Source organism: Salmo salar, chromosome 01 (assembly GCF_965601325.2).
Source record: "Salmo salar chromosome 01, fSalSal1, whole genome shotgun sequence".
Classification (NCBI taxonomy): domain Eukaryota; kingdom Metazoa; phylum Chordata; class Actinopteri; order Salmoniformes; family Salmonidae; genus Salmo; species Salmo salar.
In genome coordinates this window covers 28,891,260-28,917,225 of record NC_138291.1, presented here as the reverse complement: position 1 = coordinate 28,917,225, position 25,966 = coordinate 28,891,260, and the positions used below count along the sequence as shown (strand labels likewise).

General features: G+C 43.4%; 1 protein-coding gene across 1 annotated transcript; it reads right to left on the bottom strand.

The window, feature by feature from the left end:
* Positions 1-879: 879 nt before the first annotated feature.
* On the bottom strand, positions 880-25,393 carry LOC106593636 (solute carrier family 35 member F4). The gene is made up of 7 exons (XM_014185027.3): positions 25,048-25,393; positions 5,745-6,045; positions 4,975-5,194; positions 4,717-4,842; positions 4,414-4,606; positions 4,247-4,336; positions 880-3,321 (listed from the first exon to the last, which is right to left on the bottom strand). The coding sequence occupies exons 1-7, from the start codon at positions 25,268-25,270 to the stop codon at positions 3,080-3,082; spliced, it is 1,395 nt and encodes a 464-aa protein (XP_014040502.1). The 5' UTR covers positions 25,271-25,393; the 3' UTR covers positions 880-3,079.
* Positions 25,394-25,966: the final 573 nt, after the last annotated feature.

The following is a 25,966-nucleotide window of genomic DNA, read 5'->3' as shown; positions in this document are numbered from 1 at the left end:
CTCACAGCCTCAGAGGAGAACAGCTCCAACAAACACACTGCACTTCGTCTCCAGGAATAAAGCAATTCAAGTGCCCTGAAATGAATTTAAGATTAAGTTGTTCCGTCTTTCTTATTGGTTTCATTGTATTTCTATCACACTGAAAGGCTGCTGTTTTTACTGCTCCTCTGTCACTGTTTGGCTGTGGAGGAGCTGTGAGATGCTACCTTCACATGAATCAGTGCTAGGTTTCTGCTGGGCTATAAAAGCCTTTATCTCATAATTACCAGAGATATCTGTGAAAGTGAGCAGGGGGAGCAGAGAGAGGAAAGATGGAATGACACAGAGCATGCAGGAGAGTCTGTCATCTCATCACAATTCATTAAATGTGTTATTACTAAGAATGGATGAATCCCACTCGCCATATGGCTGGATATGTTTGAAACTAAGAAGAATCAGGGCAGAAGACAAGGTAGTGACAAGGTTGTGACAGAGGGCATTAAGTGTGTTTCACAGCCTTCTAAAGCTCATTATAAAAAGTACTGCTATAGTTGATCTAAAGAAGGCAGTATCTTCTCAGGCCTGTGTGAGCAGATCTACTGAGCAGTTAGTTATACACATAAATCTGAACCTGCTGTCTGTGTGCTGCGTGCAGAAGGGATGTAATAGGAGAATCTGAAGGCCCTGGCAGTATGGAGAGAGAGACCTCAGAAGCTCTGCCAGGAGCCCCTGTCCAATGTGGACCTGATCGACTTCCCTGGCTATTGATAACTGAAATATCAATTTATAGCCATCTCAATCATTTTCATGTTTTGAACATAGCATGTGTTTATGTGTTTATAAGACAATTTGATCTGATGGGCACCAATAACCAGAAGCTATTGGTCTTTTTATGTATTTTATTAAAAAAGAAAAAGAGCCTGTACATTAAGCAGATACAGTGCCTTCAGAAAGTATTCATACCCCTTGACTTGTTCCACATTTTGTTGTGTTTCAGCCTGAATTCAAAATGGATTAAATATATGTTTTCTCTCACCCATCTACACACAATACTCCATAATGACAAAGTGAAAACATATTTTTAGAACTGTTTGAAAATGTCTTGAAAATGAAATACAGAAATATCTCATTTACAGAAGTATTCACAGCCCTGAGTCAATACTTTGTAGAAACACATTTGGAAGCGATTACAGCTGTGAGTCTTTCTGGGTAAGTCTCTAAGAGCTTTCCACAGCCATTATTCTTTTAAAAATTCTTCAAGCTCTGTCAAATTGGTTATTGATCATTACTCGACACCCATTTTCATGTCTTGTCATACATTTTCAAGTAGATTTAAGTGAAAACTGTAACTCGACCACTCAGGAACTGTCTTCTTGGTAATCAACTCCAGTGTAGATTTTGCCTTGTGTTTTAGGTTATTGTCCTGCTGAACGGTGAATTCATCTCCCAGTGTCTGGTGAAAAGCAGACTGATCCAGGTTTTCCTCTAGGATTCTCCTGTGCTTAGCTCAATTCCATGTCTTTTTTATCCTGGAAAACTCCCCAGTCCTTAACGATTGCAAGCATACCTATAACATGATGCAGCCACCACTTGAAAATATGGAGCGTGGTACTCAGTTATGTGTTGCAGTTATGGATTTGCCCCAAACATAATACTTTGTATTTTTGCAGTATTACTTTAGTGCCCTGTTGCAAACAGGATGCATGTTTTGGAATATTTTTTATTATTTTAACTCTGTCAATTAGATTAGTATTGTGGAGCAACTATAATGTTGTTGATCCTTCCTCAGTTTTCTCCTATCACGGCCATTAAACTCTGTAACTGTTTTAAAGTCACCATTGGCCTCATGATGAAATCCCTAAGCTGTTTCCTTCCTCTCCGACAACTGAGTTAGGAAGGACATCTGTATCTTTATAGTGGCTGGGTGTATTGATACACCATCCAAAGTGTAATTAATAACTTCATCATTATCAAAGGGATATTTACCCATCTACCTTCTTTGCGAGCCATTGGAAAGCCTCCCTGGTCTTTGTGGCTGAATCTGTGTTTGAAATTCAGTGCTCGACTGAGGGAACTTACAGATAATTGTATGTGTGGGGTACAGAGATTAGGTAGTCTTTCAAAAATCATGTTAAACACTATTATTGCACACAGAGTGAGTCCATGCAACTTATGTGACTTGTTAAGCACATTTTTACTCCTGAACTTATTTAGGCTTGCCATAACAAAGGGGTTGAATACTTACTGACTCAAGACATTTCAGCTTTTCATTTACAATTCATTTGTAAAAATGTATTTTTTTAAAACATAATTCCACTTTGACATTATAGGGTATTGTGTGTAGGCTAGTGACAAAAAAAATCTAAATGTAATTATATTCAGGGTGTAACACAAAATGTGGAAAAAAAATACTTTCTAAAGGAACTGTATTTCCCAACCCATTCCTGTACATAATACTATATAAGAAGTAAAATGTAAATACTATACTGATACACCTCTGAGTAAATTCAATAAATACATATAAGATTGAGCCAAACTGGCCCATTCAATATTTATATTCACAGAATACAGTCCGTGTAGCAGGTTCAAGGTTGGGTTTACATGGTCTAGGGCAGTGTTTCCCAACTCCGGTCCTTGAGTGCCCCCAACAGCGCACATTGTTGTTGTAGCCTCGGACAAAAACAACTGATTCAACTTGGCAAGTGCTAGATGATTAGATGTGCCTGTCCGGGGCCTCAACAAAAAGATGTACCGTTGGGGGTATTGGAGGACCGAAGTTGAGAAACACTGGTCTAGGAGCATGTGACGGGCAAGACTGGGCGTGGAAAGGAGTTCAAGAAAGTAAATAACACTTTCCAACTTTCTGCTCAGCAAACTCAGCAGTAAATGTTCTATTTTTACTCCCCAGTAGTTCCTGGGGAAAGTGACAGAACTGTGATAGTTTCTCTCAGTCCTAGTTACACTTCCTGTTCTCCTGATTTTGGACTTCCTGGTCTGTAGTCAGCACCAGAGTTATCCCGCCACGCTTCCCAGATGGAACATGTAGAAACGTGCGAGAATGGGGGTTGGTGATGGGACGGGGCAGTGGTGGATCATGGGATCATGCCATAGGGATTGAGACTGTGCCATTGGCTCGGCTGCGGCTGCGCGTGTTGATGCTGGACTCGGTCAGCTCCTCACCATGCTCCTCAGACTTCTTGTCTGCGAAGGCGGCGAGGAAGCGCAGAGTGACGGAGTCCCACTCCTCAGGAAGCAGCAGCAGCAGGAAGCCCAGGCAGATGATGCAGGTGGCAGCCAGACGCACCACACTGAAGATAACCTCATGTTTCAACACATCTACCGCTACGGAGGGGGGGAGAGAGGGAGGAAAGGAGGGGAAGGAGGAAGGGGGGGACAGAGAGAGAGATGTTTTGATTAATTAAGTAGAAGTGAGGTATAAGAAGAGAGAGAGCGAGAGAAAGATGTTCTGATTAATGACATAAAGTAACAGAAACCACAGGACACAGGTGGGGGGACAAACTGAACTCCAGGGGGAGTTAAACATAGCTAACAATGCGGCTTACAATCAGCACAAGATTACAAATATGTTTTCTCTCTGCTCTATTGGCCTACAGTTTAAAAAAAAGGCACTATCTAGAACCAAAAAGGGTTCTTCAGCTGTCCCTGTAGGATCAGTTCTAGATATAACTCTTTTGGGTTCCATGTAGAACCCTTTCCACAGAGGGTTCTAAATGGAACCCAAAAGAGTTCTACCTGGAACAAAAAAGGGTTCTCCTATGGGGACAGCCACAGAACCCTTTTGGAACCCTTTTTTCTAAGAGTGTAGACCCCTGCACTGCACCAAGCTGTCGTAACCCACTGACCTTCGTACAGGCCTCTGTGGTTGAGGAAAATAACTAGTCTGCAGGCATTTATTGTTGCCTTAAAAACCTAATCCACCTTAGTGAGGGATAGTTGCTGCGTCTGTGTGAAGGCATATTGATGATCGGGTTTCCGAGGTGAGAGAGTCAGACTTGCTGTGTAATCTGTTTGCTGTGGGGGCCTAAAGTGCTGACCTCTGGATACAATACCTCTGCATGCACTAGAATAAAGGGGCCTTAACACAAATTTCAGAGATGATACAGACATTCAACATTTGCACATTATAAAGATGAAGAGCCTGTCTGTTTATTAACAAAAATCAAGGTCAGTATAAACTTTACTTCACCCACACACGGATGCACACACACACACACACACGCACACACACACACACACAGACACGTACCTGCATTGCCGGGCACACTGAGCAGTGTCCCTATAGAGATGAGGATGGGGTAGGTAAGCACCACACCAACATTAACCAGGATATTGAACACTGGAAGACAAATGAAAATGTTAACCAAAATATCTTTCCTGTGTGAGTGTGTGTGTCCCATAGTTGTGTCCACTCACCCAGCCAGAGCCCAGCCAGGCCACACAGGTATCCCCAGGGCAGCGAGGACAGAGAGCCCCAGTGCTCCACTTTGGTGAAGTAGAGGATGAGGGGGATGAAGGAGATGAAGATGAGATTGAAGACACCCATGGTGGAGAGGAAGTGAGCCACCTCACCCAGGCTGGCACTGCCCAGGAACATCTTAAACAGCACCTGCAGCAGAGGAAACAATGTCCAGCTATGTTATACTGATGGCACTTTTTGTAAAACTAATTGAGAATACTAAGTATTTCAGTAAACAGACACATGCTTAGTAAACAAACCTTGTAGAGAGCCGATGTGGAGGCAGAGCCCACAGCCAAGGCCACACCTATGATGGAGTCCCCATGGAAACCATCTGCGTATGCCATCATGACAATGCCTGTGATGGCCATTATGGCTGCCACAATCTGCAGGTAGGGATGAGGGAAGTAAACCAATCAACCTTAATACTTGTGCATACTGTCCCACTCCCCTGTATGATTCGTTAGATAGCTGTGTAACCAAGCCCAAGGAAGTAATAGTAGTGGTAGAGTACTGACCCGTACACCCATGAAGCGGTCCTTCAGGACGATCCAGGACAGCAGGAAGACGAAGGCCTTGTGGCAGCAGTAGAGGGCTGAGACGTCAGTGGCGGTCAGCTTCCTCAGGGCCAGCAGGTACAGGTAGTTAGTCAGGGTCCACAGGATGGAGAAGGGGGCTGTCCTCTTCAGGAACAGCTTGAGGGTCATCCCATCTTCCCCAAAAAGCCTGCTGCACTCTCTGACGAATAGAATTACAGAAAGGAAATGGGGGATAAAGGAATGGGAGAGGCTATTTACTTCTCAAAATTGTTGTTGTTGGTAAGAGCACTTATCAAAGGGATTAGTTCTAGGTCTATTCCCATGAGGAAATGTAAGAGTGGGAATCCAAAAACTTTGGATGGAAGTCAAAACTGTTCGGGTACATTTGATCATTTTTGTTTGTTTTTCCGGCTGAGAGGCAACGCTTCATTGAAATATGCAGACATCACCATTACTACAATGGCCATTTCTCCTGGTTGCGGTCAATATCCCCATTCACACGCCTGAGTGCCAATGGTAATTAGAGGAGGGATGTGTCATATTAACAACGTCTCACTGAGCACTGGAGGAGATTAAAGCCACTGAATACTGAACAAACAGAATCTTCCAAATCTGATAACTACTGTAGCTCCCGTAAACACTTCCGGGTGTCACCACTGATTCAATACCCTCCATATAGTCTATGGAGTCAATGGCTTCTCAAAGAGAAATACATGTATTATCCCTTCCCCACTGTCACAATAAATCACCTGAATTTCTGTATAGGAGTCTGCTTGTCTCGGGTGGTGACCACATGGCCTCCGTAGTAGAGTGGGAAGAGGAGGATGTTCCAGTTGGTGCTGAACCAGGAGACGAAGAAGGGGCAGGAGAAGGACTTGAAGGTGAGCTGGACCAGCTGAGTGGTGCCCACCCAGGAGGAGGACACACATAGGACCAATAGGAGGCCCCCCAGCACCTTCAGCACTGTGTTAGCACACGTCTGGTATGATGTCCCCTCTCCACTGGCCTCGCTGCCTGGTGTGTCTGCACGAGACTCAGAACCCTCCTCTCCTGTGGGGGGAAAGCACATGCTGTTGAACTATGTAGGGAATAGGGTTACCCCTATGGGCGTAGGTATGGCTGAAGAGTAAACACTTCAGCACCACGGACAGTGGAACTGGCTTCAGCACCACGGACAGTGGAACTGGTTTCAGCACAACGGACAGTGGAACTGGCTTCAGTACAACGGACAGTGGAACTGGCTTCAGTACAACGGACAGTGGAACTGGCTTCAGTACAACGGACAGTGGAACTGGCTTCAGTACAACGGACAGTGGAACTGGCTTCAGTACAACGGACAGTGGAACTGGCTTCAGCACCAAAAACAGTTGAATGGCTTTAGAACCATGGACAGTTTGTGGTTGTTGATGACAGTACACAACTAGTACATGTGTACTACCATTGGTATGAGAGATTAATGACATGCAATTGTGTAATTCAGCTGTGGCTGACCCTCTTTTCATCAACAGACAATTAATTAGAATGTTCAGTTTTCACAATAAAACACTTAGCACTTCAGAATACAGCTGATGTGGGATAGTTTTCAGAAATACATTTACATTGGATTGTTCCTTTGTTCTCATTGGGTTCCATGCTCCATTCTTTGACACTATCCTGGCTGCCTCACTGAGGTAAGTAAGCAAGAATTGATCATTCATCCTTAGTGAGCAGTAAATCCCCCAGATTGAATAACCTTAGCATGGTGGTTGCTGGTTGCCGATGTCAGAAATAGAACCATAAAGTCATTATATAGCAAAGTGGATACAGTCCTAACATAGTCATGTAGTCATATGCGTACAGAAACCTGATGCCCCAAAACAACTATCCACAATATGTATGTGTCAGCCCAATCACGTGACATCCATCCACCTCTCTAAAGAAACTACAGGATTGATAAAGAGGTCTGACTATTGAGGAATAAAACTTTTCAAAAAAACCTTTACAGCACTGAGCAAGATCTTCCACTAGGACTTTCCCTTGTGGACATAGCAGGGCAACTACGGCAGACTGCTGACATCTTTACAACCGCAAGAAAACATTGTTAAAAGGTTAGCAGACTGGCCTTTTTGTTTTTGCTTGCGACTGTAAAGAGAATAGATTAGCAAAGCTCTGAGTGTGCATTTATGTGTTCAGTGGCTTCAGTGCAGACTGAGTGGTTTTTGGACTGGTGCAGTGTGCGCAGGGAGACTGGGAGCAAGGAGAACCCTAAAACTAACTGTGAGCACACACATCACACCCACTACAATAGACAACCAGGAATTGAGAACAGAAATGAAAGGAATTATATTGAATGTTATTTCTTGCAGCAGTCATTTTGCAGTCAAAACAGAATAATGTTGGGGGGGTGCAATGCCTTAATGGATTGTGGGACTGAATGCCTTCTGGGTCATTGCTTACTTGCTGTAGTGTGTGTGTGTGTCACTGAGATGATGTGAGGGTGTTTCCGGAGAGAGCTAGGATCCGTTATATAACCCTCCAGAGCATGATCAATTTACACCAGGGCAGGAATAAAATATGACATGTGCTGGGTGTTTGCTGCTCACTTTCAGCTTGCTGGTTCAGCACTATGGGCTCAGCCCAGCCATTTCCACCATGGCTATAGACATTACATTACAATACAGCAGGAAGCAGCAGCCTCTCTCGCTCTCTGAGGAGGAGCATTATCAGTGCTCAAAGCAATATGAGTACAATCAGTGCCTCAAAGTTATCCAATAAAACCCCTAACGTACACCACTAGGTATCGACCCCCTGCTCCCAGAGAGAAAACTAACTGTTGGTTCAGAGCAGTCTTCCGACCCCCCTCAAAAAATCTAATCAAAACTATAAAAGCGCCACTAAGATTCATACCGTGACGCTTCCCCTTAGGTTCTCTAAAACAGAAAGCAGAGTGTAATGGAATATGTATGAGATGAGATCAAATCCATTTGATTGAAAGAGAACAAGGGTAACATTAATTGCTGGCTTAAAATGTCATAGATGCTTAAGAGTGTGTGTGCTGGGTTCTGTAAAACTTGAACGCCTTAGAAGTAAGAGAAAAGACTTCAGCAGCACATCCAGAATGATAATATCCTTGAAACCCAAGAAACTTCATGCTCTCTGACCCAAACTTATAATAATGCTGCTATTCAGTACCCACGCTAAGGTGTTGGCAGAAACTTCATGATGACAAACCTAACAGTAGCAGCATTGAAAAGCATTCATACACCTACAGTTCCTACATAATATTAGGTGAGCATTGCATCTCTCCGAAAAGTGCCTTTCCATAGGAAGGAAAAGATAATGCTGGCCAAACACACATTATGAAGACAGACAGTGCATGAGAATCAGTTCCAGTCTATGTTTTTTGACTTCTGTCTTCAAAAGGATTTTGATAGGGAAACTGTATCTCTGTCACACTGAGGTTACTGTGACAACTTTCACTGGCATTTGGAACTCTGGCAATTTGGCTTGGCATCTAGGCGAACAGTGCAGAGTTTTATATTGGATGCAAATGTCATCTCCAATACATCCATGAAATGCAAAACTTGGCCCTTACATCTTTTATCAATTTGTATGCCTTAAAACTAAAGATTGATGACGTGTTTTATCGCACTTCGTCCCAGATGGGGACAGACAGATAGACCTTAAGTGGAGAAAGGGAGACAATCAAGAATTGCATGGTTTAAAAGCAGAAGTAACATCATCGGATGTAGATGTTGTACGCTAAGCTACATTTTTATGTCCTCTTCCCATTGACCATTCAAAGACCATGCCCAAACTGAGAGGACATAATTCACTGTACAGTACTGTAGTGGGTGCTGGGTGCAGAGAGTGACAAATTGTAGGCTTGTTAGCATCCTGTTTCCCCAGGCAAAAGCACCACGCTCTGATCCATTGCCAGGATATTGATATTAAAACAAAACTATCATTCCACATCATTAATGCTGAATTATTCGCTACATTTGAGCTCCTGTAACAGACTGCAATATTTCCTGCTGATGGTGCTATAAAACGTTAGACTACAATACAGTATGGCACAGCAAATAATAGCATAACAAAAACTAAGGTATCTCACACACTGTAGCTCGGACACCTGAGAGCATCTTATGGCTGAGGTCTTGCAAAGGACAGGAATATCTCTACGCACTGCTGCTTAGTAGGCCTTTACCTAGTAGCTACCTATATACATCTAGTTACCTGTACTGTATTAAGCCCCAAGCTATGATTTGAGTTGACTCATAAGCAAAGGTGTGAAATACAAACTCCCATTAAGCGAACATACACAGGATATGCTGACAACGTGACGCAGTGCCCCTGCGTGGACCTCACATTCCAATCCATGACAGAGGAAGGGTGGTGGAGACAGTGATGGATAAACTAGTGCTGAATATAATAGATGGCTAGTAGTTCACATGAATGTTCCTACATGGCCTGCAGGGGTATACAGAGGTCAGGCAATGCATCTAGTCCATACCAGGTGGGAATAAAATACATGGTTTAACTGAGGATTAATATTAAGTGTATATTTTGTTCATCTCTGCAAAATAGATACAAAGACAATGGATATGGAACTTAAAGCCTTAGAGACGGGATGGTGTATGGCTGTGGAGAGAACTGTACCATTTAAAGGACTTGGTACCCATGTACCTCTCAAAACGAATCACATGCAAGACAAGTAAGTAAGAAGGAACAAATGTGAGAACAGCCAAACCATCAGCCTGTTTGGGCATGGAAACATCAGTAGTAAGGCACAAAGTACAACTTGAACACAACTAAACATATGCTGTGATACCAGAGTCCCTGTCGATAAGTTCAGCATCCCCTCTCAAAGAACGGTGAAGAGCAAAGGCATGAATGTTTCTCATAGTTATGTAATACAGTCATTCAAGTGAAAGTATTTAAATAATCATAACAGTTGATTTGTAATATAAGCATTAATCTGATCGTGTATGATTTTGAATAACCACAAGATAATAAAGAACATTTTAGCCTACTTGATAATTATATTTTCAAGCCCTTGTGACATTTCATAGACTTAATGAGGAGCCCAGTATACACTATTCTGTAGAGGGCACATAATGTGCTCTTTACATAATCGTAGAAAGCCCAGAGCATAAAATTATACTAAGACTGGACACATCCAAATTTGTTTTAGCTACCTTAACTATCTCCCCCTCCCTTTCTCTTTCTTTCTCTACCTCATATTCTGCCCTTTGGGGTTGATTTTAATGAACAATGTAATGACCACATTACACCAAGGCCTATATACACATTAATATGGGAAAACAGAAGACCTGCCATAGTTGTTTAGCCATAGGCATTAACAATGCACAAAGATATGGTAATCTCTCCACACATATCCCTTCTTTTGTAGAAGGGTTTAATGAGTTTCCAATGCTGCCCATCTTAGACACACAGATACGCACACATTCGCAAAACACACAAACGTACACACACGTCCCAGACATGGCGCCTAGGGCCAGACTCCCGCCCTACTCCCCCGTCCCCTACCCCCAGTCTGGAGTCTTTACCTTCGGAGATGGGGCAGGTGAGGACCTGGGAGCTGTAGGAGCTGAGAGGAGCCACTCTGGCCGAGTGCTTCTTCATCCTCCACTAGAGGCAGAGCCAACAGTCCCTCCCTGGGATGTGTGTGTGTTGTCTGTCTGCCTGCCTGGACTGCTGCTACACTCAGCAGCTCCTCCTGCAATCCCTCTGCATTCCCAGGCTCCTGGCTCCTCCACAGGCGGCTAGCTATAGCTCTCTATCAGTCTCTTCTATCTAAATGTCTATTGATGTTTATATCTCCTTCTTTTTTCTTTCTCCCTCTTTCTCAATCAGTTGAGCTAACTCCCTCACTGTCTCTTACTCTGATGCTGTCTCTCTTTCTCTCTGGACAGTGCTGGAGCTCAGTAGAAGTGCTGTGGAGTGGAGACTACTGTTACACTGTCATGCACTGTCTCCAAGGGAGACTGAGACTCAAGTGTGTGGCTCCGCGCAATCACTCCCTTCATCTCTTTCCTTTCGTTCTCCCTCCTCCTCCCTTGCATTCCCCTCCTCTTCGTTTGATCTGCAAATCAGCTGCTTTGTTTGGAAGGTAACCAAGCAGCCCCAGCTAATTATGCTGTGTTAGCTGCTTCTCTCTCTCTCTCTCTCTCTCTCTCTCTCTCTCTCTCTCTCTCTCTCTCGCTCTCTCACTCTCTCGATCTCTCGCTCTCTCGCTCTCTCTCTCTCGCTCTCTCTCTCTCTCTCTCTCTCTCTCTCTCTCTCTCTCCTGGCACTTCTCCCCTACTTCACTACTCATTCAGTCTTAGATTATTTATAGTGGTCCTGTCCTGTTGTCTGTGACATTGCAACACAAATGAATTGAACTGAGACAGGGAAGGGACCACCCCTAACTCCCCATTACACCTCACGGCATGGAGATCAGCTGCAGTAGGAACTCACAGAGTCTGGATGAGAAAGAGAAGCAAGCCTGGCTGCACATGCTCTCTCCAACACCCACACATCCAGCCCACTTCATGATGCTCTGTCATGCCAGCAGAAAGGAGGCTGGAGAGAGCATGGACCAGACACATCAAATGTATAGTTGAAGTCGGAAGTTTACATACACCTTAGTCAAATACATTTAAACAACATTTTTCACAATTCCTGACATTTAATCCTATTACAAATTCCCTGTCTTATAGGTCAGTTAGGATCACCACTTTATTTTAAGAATGTGAAATGTCAGACTAATACTAGAGAGAATTATTTATTGCAGCTTTTATTTCTTTCAACACATTCCCAGTGGGTAGGAAGTTTACATACACTCAATTAGTATTTGGTAGCATTGCCTTTAAATTGTTTAACTTGGGTCAAATGTTTCAGGTAGCCTTCCACAAGTTTCCCACAATAAATTAGGTGAATGTTGGCCCATTCCTCCTGACAGAGCTGGTGTAACTGAGTCAGGTTTGTAGGCCTCCTTGCTCGCACACCCTTTTTCAGTTCTGCCCACATATTTTCTATAGGATTGAGGTCAGGGCTTTGTGATCACTCCAATACCTTGACTTTGTTGTCCTTAAGCCATTTTTCCACAACTTTGGAAGTATGCTTGGGGTCATTGTCCATTTGGAAGACCCATTTGAGTCCAAGCCTTAACTTCCTGACTGATGTCTTGAGATGTTGCTTCAATATATCCACATAATTTTCCTCCCTCATGATGCCATCTATTTTGTGAAGTGCACCAGCCCCTCCTGCAGCAAAGCACCCCACAATATGATGCTGCCACCCCCGTGCTTCACGGTTGGGATGATATTCTTTGGCTTGCAAGCCTCTCCCTTTTTCCTCCAAACATAACGATGGTCATTATGGCAAAACAGTTCTATTTTTATTTCATCAGACCAGTGGACATTGCTCCAGAAAGTACGATCTTTGTCCCCATGTGCAGTTGCAAACCATAGTCTGGCTTTTTTATGCCGGTTTTGGAGCAATGGCTTCATCCTTGCTGATGTCGATATAGGACTGGTTTTACTGTGGCTATAGATACTTTTGTACCTGTTTTCTCCATCATCTTCACAAGGTCCTTTGCTGTTATTCTAGGATTGATTTGCCCTTTTCACACCAAAGTACGTTCATCTCTAGGAGACAGAACGCGTCTCCATCCTGAGCAGTATGACGGCTGCGTGGTCCCATGGTGTTTATACTTGCGTACTATTGTTTGTACAGATGAACGTGGTACCTTCAGGCTTTTGGAAATTGCTCCCAAGAATGAACCAGACTTGTGGAGGTCTACAATTTTTTTTCTGAGGTCTTGGCTGATTTCTTTAGATTTTCCCATGATGTCAAGCAAAGAGGCACTGAGTTTGAAGGTAGGCCTTGAAATACATCCTCAGGTACTCCTCCAATTGACTCAAATTATGTCAATTAGCCTAATGGAAGCTTCTAAAGCCATGACATCATTTTCTGGAAATTTCCAAGCTGTTTAAAGGCACAGTCAACTTAGTGTATGTAAACTTCTGACCCACTGGAATTGTGATACAGTGACTCATAAGTGAAATAATCTGTCTGTAAACAATTGTTGGAAAAATTACTTGTCATGCACAAAGTAGATGTCCTAAATGACTTGCCAAAACTATAGTTTGTAAACAATACCTTTGTGGAGTGGTTGAAAAACAAGTTTTAATGACTCCAACCTAAGTGTATGTAAACTTCCGACTTCAACTGTAGCTCCTACAAGGTACAGTATAATCACAGGGAAGAACAGAGTATCATTCAGAACTCTTTTTCAAATGTTTACTCCCTGTTCGTGCTATTGTTTTTGACTGAGGAGTGCCCACTGTCTTAGTGAGCTCCTCCTGCACAGGAGAGGGGAAACCACTTGTTGGTTTCCCAGTATGCCCCAGCAGAGGGGTGAGCTCAGGGCATAACCAGCTAGCACATTTGGTTCCTTGGAAATTGTGGGAACGTACGTTTTTGGTTTTTATTATGCAAAGATGTTCATTTTAGTCTATTCAAACAGACTCCATTTCAGAAGAAACAAGCACTCATTAAGATCCGGTGTGGCCAATTAGTGGGTGCTGCCAACACACCTGAACACACTTAACAAGATAGAGGATAGAGAGAGTTTTCCTGATGCCGAAAACAGAATGTACATGTTTTCTGAACATGTACATCACATTTTTTTTTATGGAAAGTTTTCTTAACGTTTTAGGAACAATTTGAGAATATGACTTTAAATAGAACCATGAGGAAACCTGTAGGAAACTTTATCCTGAAGTACTGAAATTCCCACAGAAGAACGCTGTTTATTAATGTTCTCTGAACTATTTGAGAACATTCCCAATGTCAAACCAGTTAGATAATGTTCCTAGAACATTACCAACATTGAAAGCAAATGTAAACATGTTTGAACTGTTAGGCGTAATACAAAGAAAATCAAGTTTTTTTGTCAAATTCCTTAAATGTGCTGAAAATGCTCCAAAGCCAAGCAACTATCCTGCACCATTCCCAGAAAGTGTTGGGAAGGTTGTATGTAAAATAACCATAGGACAACCACGCTCTCACCAAGCTCTAAGAAACATATGGTTCTCAGAACATTATTTGCTAGCTGGCCCATAGGAGTGTGGTCAAGAGTTCCCATCTCACAGTGCCCTCGCTCCCGGTCATCCTGCCTCTGTCTGCGGTTTTCACAATCAAAGGTTCTAATGGGCCTCGGCATCCTGTCAGCCTATACATCAATAGCATACAACAGCATCAATGCGGTGAGACACAGAGCAGAGGTTCAGCTCCCTGTAATATAATCTTAATATATCCCCCACCCTGCTTACTCTCACACCAGAAAAATTCATCTCAGGCAAGCCAGCCAGGGAACATAGCCGTGGGAAGTAGGGGCGCTTAGGGAGATGCAGCACCCCTTGATATATATATATATATATATATATATATATACACTGCTCAAAAAAATAATGGGAACACTTAAACAACACAATGTAACTCCAAGTCAATCACACTTCTGTGAAATAAAACTGTCCACTTAGGAAGCAACACTGATTGACAATACATTTCACATGCTGTTGAGCAAATGGAATGGACAACAGGTGGAAATTATAGGCAATTAGCAAGACACCCCCAATAAAGGAGTGGTTCTGCAGGTGGGGACCACAGACCACTTCTCAGTTCCTATGCTTCCTGGCTGATGTTTTGGTCACTTTTGAATGCTGGCGGTGCTTTCACTCTAGTGGTAGCATGAGACGGAGTCTACAACCCACACAAGTGGCTCAGGTAGTGCAGCTCATCCAGGATGGCACATCAATGCGAGCTGTGGCAAGAAGGTTGCTGTGTCTGTCAGCGTAGTGTCCAGAGCATGGAGGCGCTACCAGGAGACAGGCCAGTACATCAGGAGACGTGGAGGAGGCCGTAGGAGGGCAACAACCCAGCAGCAGGACCGCTACCTCTGCCTTTGTGCAAGGAGGAGCAGGTGAAGCACTGCCAGAGCCCTGCAAAATGACCTCCAGCAGGCCAAAAATGTGCATGTGTCTGCTCAAACGGTCAGAAACAGACTCCATGAGGGTGGTATGAGGGCCCGACGTCCACAGGTGGGGGTTGTGCTTACAGCCCAACACCGTGCAGGACGTTTGGCATTTGCCAGAGAACACCAAGATTGGCAAATTCGCCACTGCGCCCTGTGCTCTTCACAGATGAAAGCAGGTTCACACTGAGCACGTGACAGACATGACAGAGTCTGGAGACGCCGTGGAGAACGTTCTGCTGCCTGCAACATCCTCCAGCATGACCGGTTTGGCAGTGGGTCAGTCATGGTGTGGGGTGGCATTTCTTTGGGGGGCCGCACAGCCCTCCATGTGCTCGCCAGAGGTAGCCTGACTGCCATTAGGTACCGAGATGAGATCCTCAGACCCCTTGTGAGACCATATGCTGGTGCGGTTAGCCCTGGGTTCCTCCTAATGCAAGACAATGCTAGACCTCATGTGGCTGGAGTGTGTCAGCAGTTCCTGCAAGAGGAAGGCATTGATGCTATGGACTGGCCCGCCCGTTCCCCAGACCTGAATCCAATTGAGCACATCTGGGACATCATGTCTCGCTCCATCCACCAACGCCACGTTGCACCACAGACTGTCCAGGAGTTGGCGGATGCTTTAGTCCAGGTCTGGGAGGAGATCCCTCAGGAGACCATCCACCACCTCATCAGGAGCATGCCCAGGCATTGTAGGGAGGTCATACAGGCATGTGGAGGCCACACACACTACTGAGCCTCATTTTCACTTGTTTTAAGGACATTACATCAAAGTTGGATCAGCCTATAGTGTGGTTTTCCACTTTAATTTTGAGTGTGACTCCAAATCCAGACCTCCATGGGTTGATAAATTGGATTTCCACTGATTATTTTTGTGTGATTTTGTTGTCAGCACATTCAACTATGTAAAGAAAACAGTATTTAATAAGATTATTTCTTTCATTCAGATCTAGGATGTGTTGTTTAAGTGTTCCCTTAATTTTTTGGAGCAGTATATATATATATATATACTGTGTCCCAATGACATATAAATATATATATTTTAATGTTTTTTTTTTCTCTCACAAAAGATGCGCACTGGGCCTTTTATTACTCCTGTATGAGTGGACCTAAATATAACAAATTCTATCAGCACCCCCCGCAAGGGAGTGACAGCAGTATTTCACCAGAGATATGAACAACAGTACAGCGAACCTGTGCTGCAGCACCTTCCAATTGGGTACCCCTGATTACAGTTAACAGGAAACCAGCTGTCACTGCCTTTTTGCAATCATGTGTACTCCAACCTCTCTCTGTCACTATATCGATGTCACTCAGACCCCCCCTTCCCACTCTCCTGTCTCTCCTCTCCAATTCTCAGTCAGAATCCTGGCAAGGCTACAGAGCATGGCAGATCACAGTGCTTCACTGTTCCTCAAATTCTGAGAGTGAGTGGGGCAGGGCAGGGCAGTGGAGACTGTCTGGAGAGCTGGCTCTGGCTGCACCTTGTGCTTGTATGGTTCCCTCCCCTGAGGCAGGGGCTAGGAGGGGGGGGAGGGTTGACTAAATTTAGAAATAGCCCTGCATAACCACAGTGGAGACAGCAGCTAGACAGGGAGGGAGAAGAAAGGCAGCTAGTCAGCACATTTGGCCCAAGGATGCTAATCACTGAGAGTTTAGGGGATTGAAATAGGGCACGGATATTGACATAGAGCACGGACATTGACATAGAGCACGGATATTGACATAGAGCACGGATATTGACATAGAGCACGGATATTGACATAGTGCACGGATATTGACATAGAGCACGGATATTGACAGCGCACGGATATTGACATAGAGCACGGATATTGACATAGAGCACGGATATTGACATAGAGCACGGATATTGACATAGAGCACGGATATTGACAGCGCACGGATATTGACATAGAGCACGGATATTGACATAGAGCACGGATATTGACAGCGCACGGATAAGGACATAGGGCACAGATAATGACATAGAGCATGGATATGGTATGGAGACCAAACTCAGGTACATCTAGATCATGAAAGGCTGAAAAGGTTATTATCCCCCCCACCCCTCATTCCTAGTCCTGGGATATGATGCCCATAAGGACCGGGACAAGCCCTCTCACTCTGCGTCCCAATGACACACTTCTCCACCTCATTGCCGACCAATCATATCCCCCTAGCCTCTTATCACAACCCCAGAGACCCCTGACCAGAGTTTATCCATAGACAACACAATGCTTTTGTCGCATCTTGGACCAGGGCACAGATTCTAAAATAAATCGTGCACACATCCATAGCAACGGTGGTGCTCCGGTGTGCTCTGGCCTGAAACACTGACGCAGTCAGGCCCTTTGTCATTCAGATTAGCCTGTGTTCCTCTGCCACCGTACAGCCCTTTGCCTTTATGCATCTCTCTGTTAATCAGTACGTCTCAGAGATGAGCAAAATAGGACAAAAGGACAGAGAGGTGAGAGAGGACAGACAGGAGAGGGAGGAGAGAGGACAGAGAGCCACTGAAATAATGTATTAGAGTAGGTAGTAGTGAAATAGTATTCTGACTAACCCATATGATTATTACAAAGTATACATTTTGCATCTATATTTTTCTTAAGCATATTGAAGTATGCCAGGGCTATACAAAATGGTGTGAAGTTGTGAAGTTAAGATTGATGATTAAAACCATTGCCCATGGTTTTAATCAAAGATTACTCTAGTTTTAAGAGGGAGACATCTACTGGGCATTAGGGAGAGTGGCAGAGCAGGAGCATCAGTTGAGAATATTACCAATATTTTTGTGTATGATGTTGGCATCTACTGTGTATAAATATAGCTCTGGTCATCTAGAGCACCATATGCCACACATATACCCATGTTATGTGCATTCAGTGGTTATTCTAGGGTCACTGGGGCTGTGCAAGTCACTCTGCATGAGAACTATTGACATAGAACCATTTACCTAATTTCTACTAGCATGTTAAATGTACAACCAGAGGGGGAAAATAAACTCTAGACCAGCTTTACACCACACACAGAGACACATACAAAGCTCTCCCTCGGCCTCCATTTGGCAAATCTGATCATAATTCTATCCTCCTGATTCCTGCTTACAAACAAAAATTAAAGCAGGAAGCACCAGTGACTCGGTCTATAAAAAAGTGGTCAGATGAAGCAGATGCTAAACTACAGGACTGTTTTGCTAGCACAGACTGGAATATGTTCTGGGATTCTTCCGATGGCATTGAGGAGTACACCACATCAGTCACTGGCTTCATTAATAAGTGCATCGATGACGTCATCCCCACAGTGACAGTAGTTACAGACCCCAACCAGAAGCCATGGATTACTGACAACATCCACACAGAGCTAAAGGGTAGAGCTGCCGCTTTCCCGGAAGCTTATAAGAAATCCCGCTATGCCCTCTGATAAACCATCAAACAGGCAAAGTGTCAATACAGGACTAAGATTGAATCGTACTACACTGGCTCCGACGCTCGTCTTATGTGGCAGGGCTTGCAAACTATGACAGACTACAAAGGGAAGCACAGCTGTGAGCTGTCCAGTGACACGAGTCTACCAGACAAGCTTAATAACCTCTATGCTCGCTTCGAGGCAAGTAACATTGAAACATGATGTGAGTAAGACCTTTAAACAGGTCAACATTCACAAGGCCGCAGGGCCAGACGGATTACCAGGACGTGTACTCCAAGCATGCGCTGACCAACTGGCATGTGTATTTACTGACATTTTCAACCTCTCCCTGTCTGAGTCTGTAATACCAACATGTTTCAAGCAGACCACCATAGTCCCTGTGCTCAACAACACGAAGGTAACCTGCCTAAATGACTACCGACCGGTTGCGCTCACGTCTGTAGCCATGAAGTGCTTTGAAAGACTGGTCATGGCTCACATCAACACCATTATCCAAGAAACCCTAGACCCACTCCAATTTGCATACCGCCCCAACAGATCCACAGATGATGCAATCTCTATTGCACTCCACACTGCCCTTTCCCACCTGGACAAAAGGAACACCTATGTGAGAATGCTATTCATTGACTACAGCTCAGCGTTCAACACCATAGTGCCCTCAAAGCTCATCACTAAGCTAAGGACCCTGGGACTAAACACCTCCCTCTGCAATTGGATCCTAGACTTCCTGACGCCCCCCCCCCCCCCAGGTGGTAAGGGTAGGTAAAACACATCCACCATGCTGATCCTCAACACAGGGGCACCTCAGGGGTGCATGCTCAGTCACCTCCTGTACTCCCTGTTCACTCATGACTGCATGGCCAGGCATCATTAAGTTTGCTGATGACACAACAGTGGTAGGCCTGATCACCGACAACGATGAGACAGCCTATAGGGAGTAGGTCAGAGACCTGGCCGTGTGGTGCCAGGACCACAACTTCTACCTCAACGTGATCAAGAGAAAGGAGATGATTGTGGACTCCAGGAAAAGGAGGATCGAGCACGCCCCCATTCTCATCGACGGGACTGCTGTGGAGCAGGTTGAGAGCTTCAAGATCCTTGGTGTCCACATCACCAACAAACTATCATGGTCCAAGCACACCAAGACAGTCGTGAAGAGGGCACAACAAAACCTATTCCCCCTCAGGAGACTGAAAAGATTTGGCATGGGTTCTCAGATCCCCCAAAAGTTCTACAGCTGTACCATCGAGAGCATTCTGACTGGTTGCATCACTGCCTGGTATGGCAACTGCTCGGCCTCTGACCGCAAGGCACTACAGAGGGTAGTGCGTACGGCCCAGTACATCACTGGGGCCAAGCTTCCTGCCATCCAGGACCTCTATACCAGGTGGTGTCAGGGGAAGGCCCTAAAAATTGTCAAAAAGACTCCAGCCACCCTAGTCATAGACTGTTGTCTCTGCTACCACACGGCAAGCGGTATAGGTCCAAAAGGCTTCTAAACAGCTTCTACCCCCAAGTCATAAGACTTCTGAACAGCTAATCAAATGGCTACCCAGACTATTTGCAAGCCCCCCCCCCCCCCTCCATTTTACACTGCTGCTATTCTCTGTTTATTATCTATGCATAGTCACATTAACTCTACCTACATGTACATATTACCTCAATGACCTCGACTAACCAGTGCCCCCGCACATTGACTCTCTTTACTGCTGCTCTTTAAATATTTGTTACTTTTATTTCTTATTTTTTACTTACGCATGTTACAAATAAAATGTGATTTGACTAGATTTTTTATATAATGGATTTCAGCGCGGGTGTGATTTAAGGAGCTCTCCATGTTGACTTATACATGCTGGTAGTTATTAGGCTTAGTAGACCTCCAGTCACAGCTCCCCTTTTCCAGTTGTCATTTCTTTGGAGGACAGAAGGGGACTTCATACTGAGGTTTAGATAGCCTAATAGACCACAAGAGGGCACTAGGAATCCAATGATGTATATAAACCCTGGATCACTATGTATTGGCCAATGAGATGGCTTTGAAGCCACTGGTCAGACATATTTTCACTCCTCAGAAGAAGCAGTCCTCCATAGGAATAAGGCTACAGTATTTCAATTAAATGTTTCAAGGACAAAATTACATGTATTTAAATATTTTGCCCTCAGAACAGCCTCAATTCGTTGGGAGTATGGACTCTACAAGGGGTTGAAAGCATTCCACAGGGATTCCAATGCTTCCCACAGTTGTGTCAAGTTGGATGGATGTCCTTTGGGTGGTGGACCATTCTTGATACACATGGGAAACTGTTGAGAGTTAAAAACCCAGCAGTGTTGGTAGTTGGTAGAGCATGGTGTGTGCAACGCCAGGGTTGTGGGTTCGATTCCCACGGGGGGCCAGTACAAAAAAAAAAATGTATGAAATGTATGCATTAACTACTGTAAGTCGCTCTGGATAAGAGCGTCTGCTAAATAACTAAAATGTAATGTAAATGTGTTGCAGTTCTTAACACTAACCGGTGAGCCTGGCACCTACTACCGTACCCTGTTCAAAGGCACTTACATGTTTTGTCTTCCCATTCACCATCTGAATGGCACACATACACAATCCATTTCTCAATTGTCTCAAGGCTTAAAAATGATTCTTTAACCTGTCTCCTCCCCTTCTTTTACATTGGTTGAAGTGGATTTAACAAGGGACATCAATAAGGGATCATAGCTGTCACCTGGATTCACCTGGTCAGTCTATGTCATGGAAAGAGCAGTGTTTATAATGTTTTGTACACTCAGTGTATATAAATCTCTCTCTGCTAGAGGGACTGGCTGTACTGAACAGGTACTTTGCTGCTGTTTGGAGTGAGCTAAGGAACAGGCTGACCAGAAGAGAGAGGGGGCAACACATGGTAACCACCACCTCTAACAGTCAATCCATTAGTGGAGTAGAGATCTAGTCTTAACAGATGGTTGCAGGTGCACATTCAAGGTGTTAAATAGCTGTGCATTTCTACCATTAGTTGAATATTCTGTACCATACTGGTGCTAAAGTCTCAATAACACTGAGAATATGAGATCAAACTCACTTTCAAGAATATGCAGTGTATGCCGAGTTACCTTTAGTTACCTACCCTAAGCACCTAGATTCTTGTGTGATGTTAATTTGCCTCTCGTGTTTGTTTGTTTGCTACTTTGGCAAACACACAGGAGTCCTTAACCTATTTTGAATAAATATTTCCCCCATTACTTTGTACAGGTTTTTACCCATTCTCAAGAGAGCTAAGGGCTATGGTGGTTCAAGAGAAAGCCCACATCCAATTAGACACTAGTTAAAAATAGCACGCCGAAAGAGTGAGGTTTCAGCGGGAAAGTGATTGCAGACATAGGCCTACATGAGGAATGTCTGAGTGAAATCATAAATGATTCAATTAAAACATGAATGTGATTGTCTGTGTGTCTGGGGAGACTTTTAGAGCCATAGGTATCATAGTGTGCCTTGTCATACAGTGGCGGTTCTAGACCATTTCAACTGGGGGGGGGGCCAAGCTGGGGCCAGTTGTACTGTTAGAGGGGTCAGTTACATTAGACCTTATTGTTGTCATATCGTTTTCTTCACTGCATTGCAGGCATTAGCAGGCAAAAGACCATGTTCATAATCATCATCGTTGCCACTGTCTAATAACGGATGTAAAAAAAGAATGATAGCAAAAATGTGTTATGTAAAAATGATTTCATACTCCACATTTAGGGGGGCCACAAGGGGGTCCAAAATTGATTGATAGATAGATAGATAGATAGATAGATAGATAGATAGATAGATAGATAGATAGATAGATAGATAGATAGATAGATAGATAGATAGATAGATAGATAGATAGATAGATAGATAGATAGATAGATAGATAGATAGATAGATAGATAGATAGATAGATAGATCCACTAGTGTTGTCATACTCCAGTTTGTTAATGTGAGCTGCCTGCCTGGCTCGGTGCTGAGTGGCGTTGCCAGGGTCTGTCATTTCACTTCCTCTCGCCTCTGCCAGTCTGCCCAGTGCTGTGCCAGCCCAGCCAGTTCCTCTGGACCACTGAACAGGACATCTCAGCACTTCACGGGCACGATACTATACACCACGAATTATAATAAATTAAACTAATGTTTGTTCAAGGGACACTGATCTGCAACTTGGCTGAGCAGGGCCTATGAGGAGTCCCCAGAATTGATCCGAGGACTGGTGCTGGGGTAAGAAACAGCAACATTATTTTGTACAATTTCAAAGCAACACTTCAACTTGAGTCAGTTTTTCAATTTCAAAGTTATTTTATCACTTAATGTGAGCAAAACATTTACATTTTTTGTCACATCGCTACCTAACAAGTTATCACAAACACCGTGTGAACTTTAGCCAAGACCCTCTCTGAAAATGTAGTCCATGATCCTCCTTGGAGGCATATTTTAACTCACTGCAGATGGCAAAATATAGAATTACCCAATGGCGTTGGCAAGATCAAACTAATGTTCTATATCTGTGCTATTTTTGCTTCCACCCAACAACAGTCTTCTTTTAAATGATATGCAACATTTCAAGAGACATTTAATTCAAATTTCAAAATATAAACAAAATCCAATGAACAAATAAGTGTCAGGCTATCCTCAGACATCAACTTCATAGTGTGGAAATATATATAAAACATGGGAAAGTCAAATATTTTGACTGCATTGAGCCTTTAACATTATGAAAGCAAATACTATCAATTCAGACATTCTCTCGCTATGCTGAAAGTGATTTCCCCTTTTGCCTGGAAACCTGATTCATGATGCACTAGAACATTTCTGTATAATCACTTTGTGACATCTGCTGATGTAAAAATGGCTTTATAGATACATTTGATTGAATTTGGTTGATGCTCTAAAGCCTGGTGAAGACTTGTTATTCACCCAGAGTGATAATGTGTATGACTGACTTCCATTGTTCTTTAGGTCTGAGTAACTTTGCAAGTAATTCATTTAGATGAGCTTTTATATAACAGTTCGGAAATGCGTCGAAGCTTGTCTGTGACAAGTCAAATTCAATTCAGTAAGGATATTTCAGTTCAGCTAGGGTATTTCTGAGTATGAATCACAACAGGCTCATGGACACTGAATCAGTGATATTTTTCTCTGACGTCTTCAACAACAGTATAGGTTCTTCCTTCCATTTATCCCCACATACTGCATACTAAAATGAAAGGCACAATTATAGCCTACTTATAGTCTGACCAGTATGGCATCTTACAAAATACTGGCCTTGATCTCATTAGATTTTGTTTTGTATATGCTATACATAATTTTCACTATAAACCAGTCAAATGCTCTGCTATGTTTGTTCTATACAGTACATTTTGATTTGATTTTGATTTGATAGCTATTGCTTAAATAGAGTTCCCCGTGAACAACCCATATAATCAGTCTTATTTCATCTCAACCCATGATTTCACCACAGCAATCATACATTTATTGCAAATCAAAAATAAATCCAATTAAGGGTAGCACAGGCAGATCACTTGCAGCTTCTTCTAGCACGGAGGTGGCAAGTTGCCCAATGATTATTATATCCAATGTATGCTGCAATGCATGTACAATGCACAGTGGTGGGATTTATTTTGATCATTGTGTTTCTGTCATTTCACAGACAGAAAACATATAAAGTCCTGCAGAATCAGAGTAATAGAAGCATGGGAGAGTTGCATGTGACGAGGGTATTTGTCTACTGGAAAATATTGATTATTTTAATAGCTGCAAAACTATTAACATGACCAGCAACAAACAATTCAATATGCATCTAACATCTAATAGAGTGAATGTTGTCTCCTCCTCATTAGGATAGTTAAATGATCATAAAAACACTACAGTTCAAATAATTTACAGTCATGGTAACAGGAACAATGGTTTGCATATATGTCATTTGCATAGATGTCATGTTACATTATGGTATTGCATCTGTCTATCTGTGCCTGTCTGTCTGTGCCTGTCTGTCTGTGCCTGTCTGTCTGTCTGTCTGTCTGTGCCTCTGGTTGTCTACTACTGTTCAGTGTTTGTGTCTCAGACCAAAAGTCAATAAGGATGTGAGGAGGAACATATTACTTAGTCTCCATAGCAGCAGCTCTGTCAGGCACATGTCACCTTAGAATGTGGTTCCATTATGGCTCATTCCACAAACAAACTGAACTGTAGGCTATACAGCAGCAATTCCCCTAGCTCTCAGCTAGAGAAGAGAAGAATGAAAAATAAATACCCTCTTCTGACATTACACAAGTAGATATCAGTCGAATAAACAATAGAAAATCACATGCCCCAACAATCACTAGATTTTGTGAGTGAATATAATGTTTTAGCCTATTCCTGCAACACCGTATAAATGGTTAACATTAATTTCTTATGGGAAAGCAAGTGCCCCCCCCCCCCCCCCCGTAATATGCTGGTCACATACAGTATAGGCTACTACCCGTGCCATTGTCTCTACCTGGATGAAGAGGAGCAATAGTGTTAAAGGGCTTCAGTTTTACGCTTACGTTTAGTTGACATCTACTTTATTAGTTGACTTCTACTGTTTTCTATTTTCATGACTTACTTCTGTGACTGGAGTAGCCCGGATAATAGCCGTAATAACCAGTGATCCGCAAAATTCTATCCTCAATGTCTTGCACACCGTTGGCCGACACTTTAGAGGTGGCGTCCGTGTCCCCATAGAGAAGGTGGGTTTCACCCGCTTTGCCTGATAGGTGCGCGTTCAAAGGTTCCAGCCGAAAGCAGGGCTGGTCTCCTCCACCTTCAGCACCCTCGGTACTGATCATCGTAAATCCAAACGCGCAGTCAGAAGGGAATGTTTCGTGTGTTCCACGCTCACCATGCGAAATATAGTATCAAAGGCATCAACTAACAGCTATGGAAGGACATTCACATTGCACCACACTGTGCGCAAGGCGCGGAGGTTATTGAATTTGGGGAGCGTGACAGACATCGTATACCAGGGGGCGTGTCACTATCGCATCTAAATTCAGTTGTAGTAGTCTCGGGCCCAATTCCTAATGGACCTAAACCTTAAACTTGGGGCCTATGCACTTGTGGAGATCTGAGAGGGTATGACAGGTGCAATCAGGGGTGTCATGCACCTATTATTTTAGAGGGGGCACGAAGTACATGAGGATGGAGGGGAAATAGCTTTTTCCTGCAATCAAGAGCCATATAATCATAATGCTTAATTCTATGTAAAAAAAAAAGTATCTAAGCATACCTCTTTACCTGTTCAATTGTCATTTTAATTAATGATGCACAATGATTCTTTAAAGGGCAGTGCAGTCAAAAACATGTTTTTCTTTTATATATACTTCCACACTATGAGGTTGGAATAATATTGTGAAATTGTCAAAATGATAATAATGCACTATTACTGTAAGAGCTGTTTGAAAAGACCGCCTGAAAATTCAGCTTGTTTGGCTGGGTGAAGTTTTTGGACCACCAGGCAGTATAAGTTAATAGACCAATAACAA

Coding starts and splice junctions, on each gene's coding strand:
- LOC106593636 (XM_014185027.3), bottom strand. CDS start 25,270: ATGATCAGTACCGAGGGTGCTGAAGGTGGAGGAGACCAGCCCTGCTTT. Junction 6,046..25,047: donor GGGCTACTCCAGTCACAGAA/GTAAGTCATGAA, acceptor TTCCCCCCACAG/GAGAGGAGGGTTCTGAGTCT. Junction 4,843..4,974: donor ACCGCTTCATGGGTGTACGG/GTCAGTACTCTA, acceptor CCCTACCTGCAG/ATTGTGGCAGCCATAATGGC.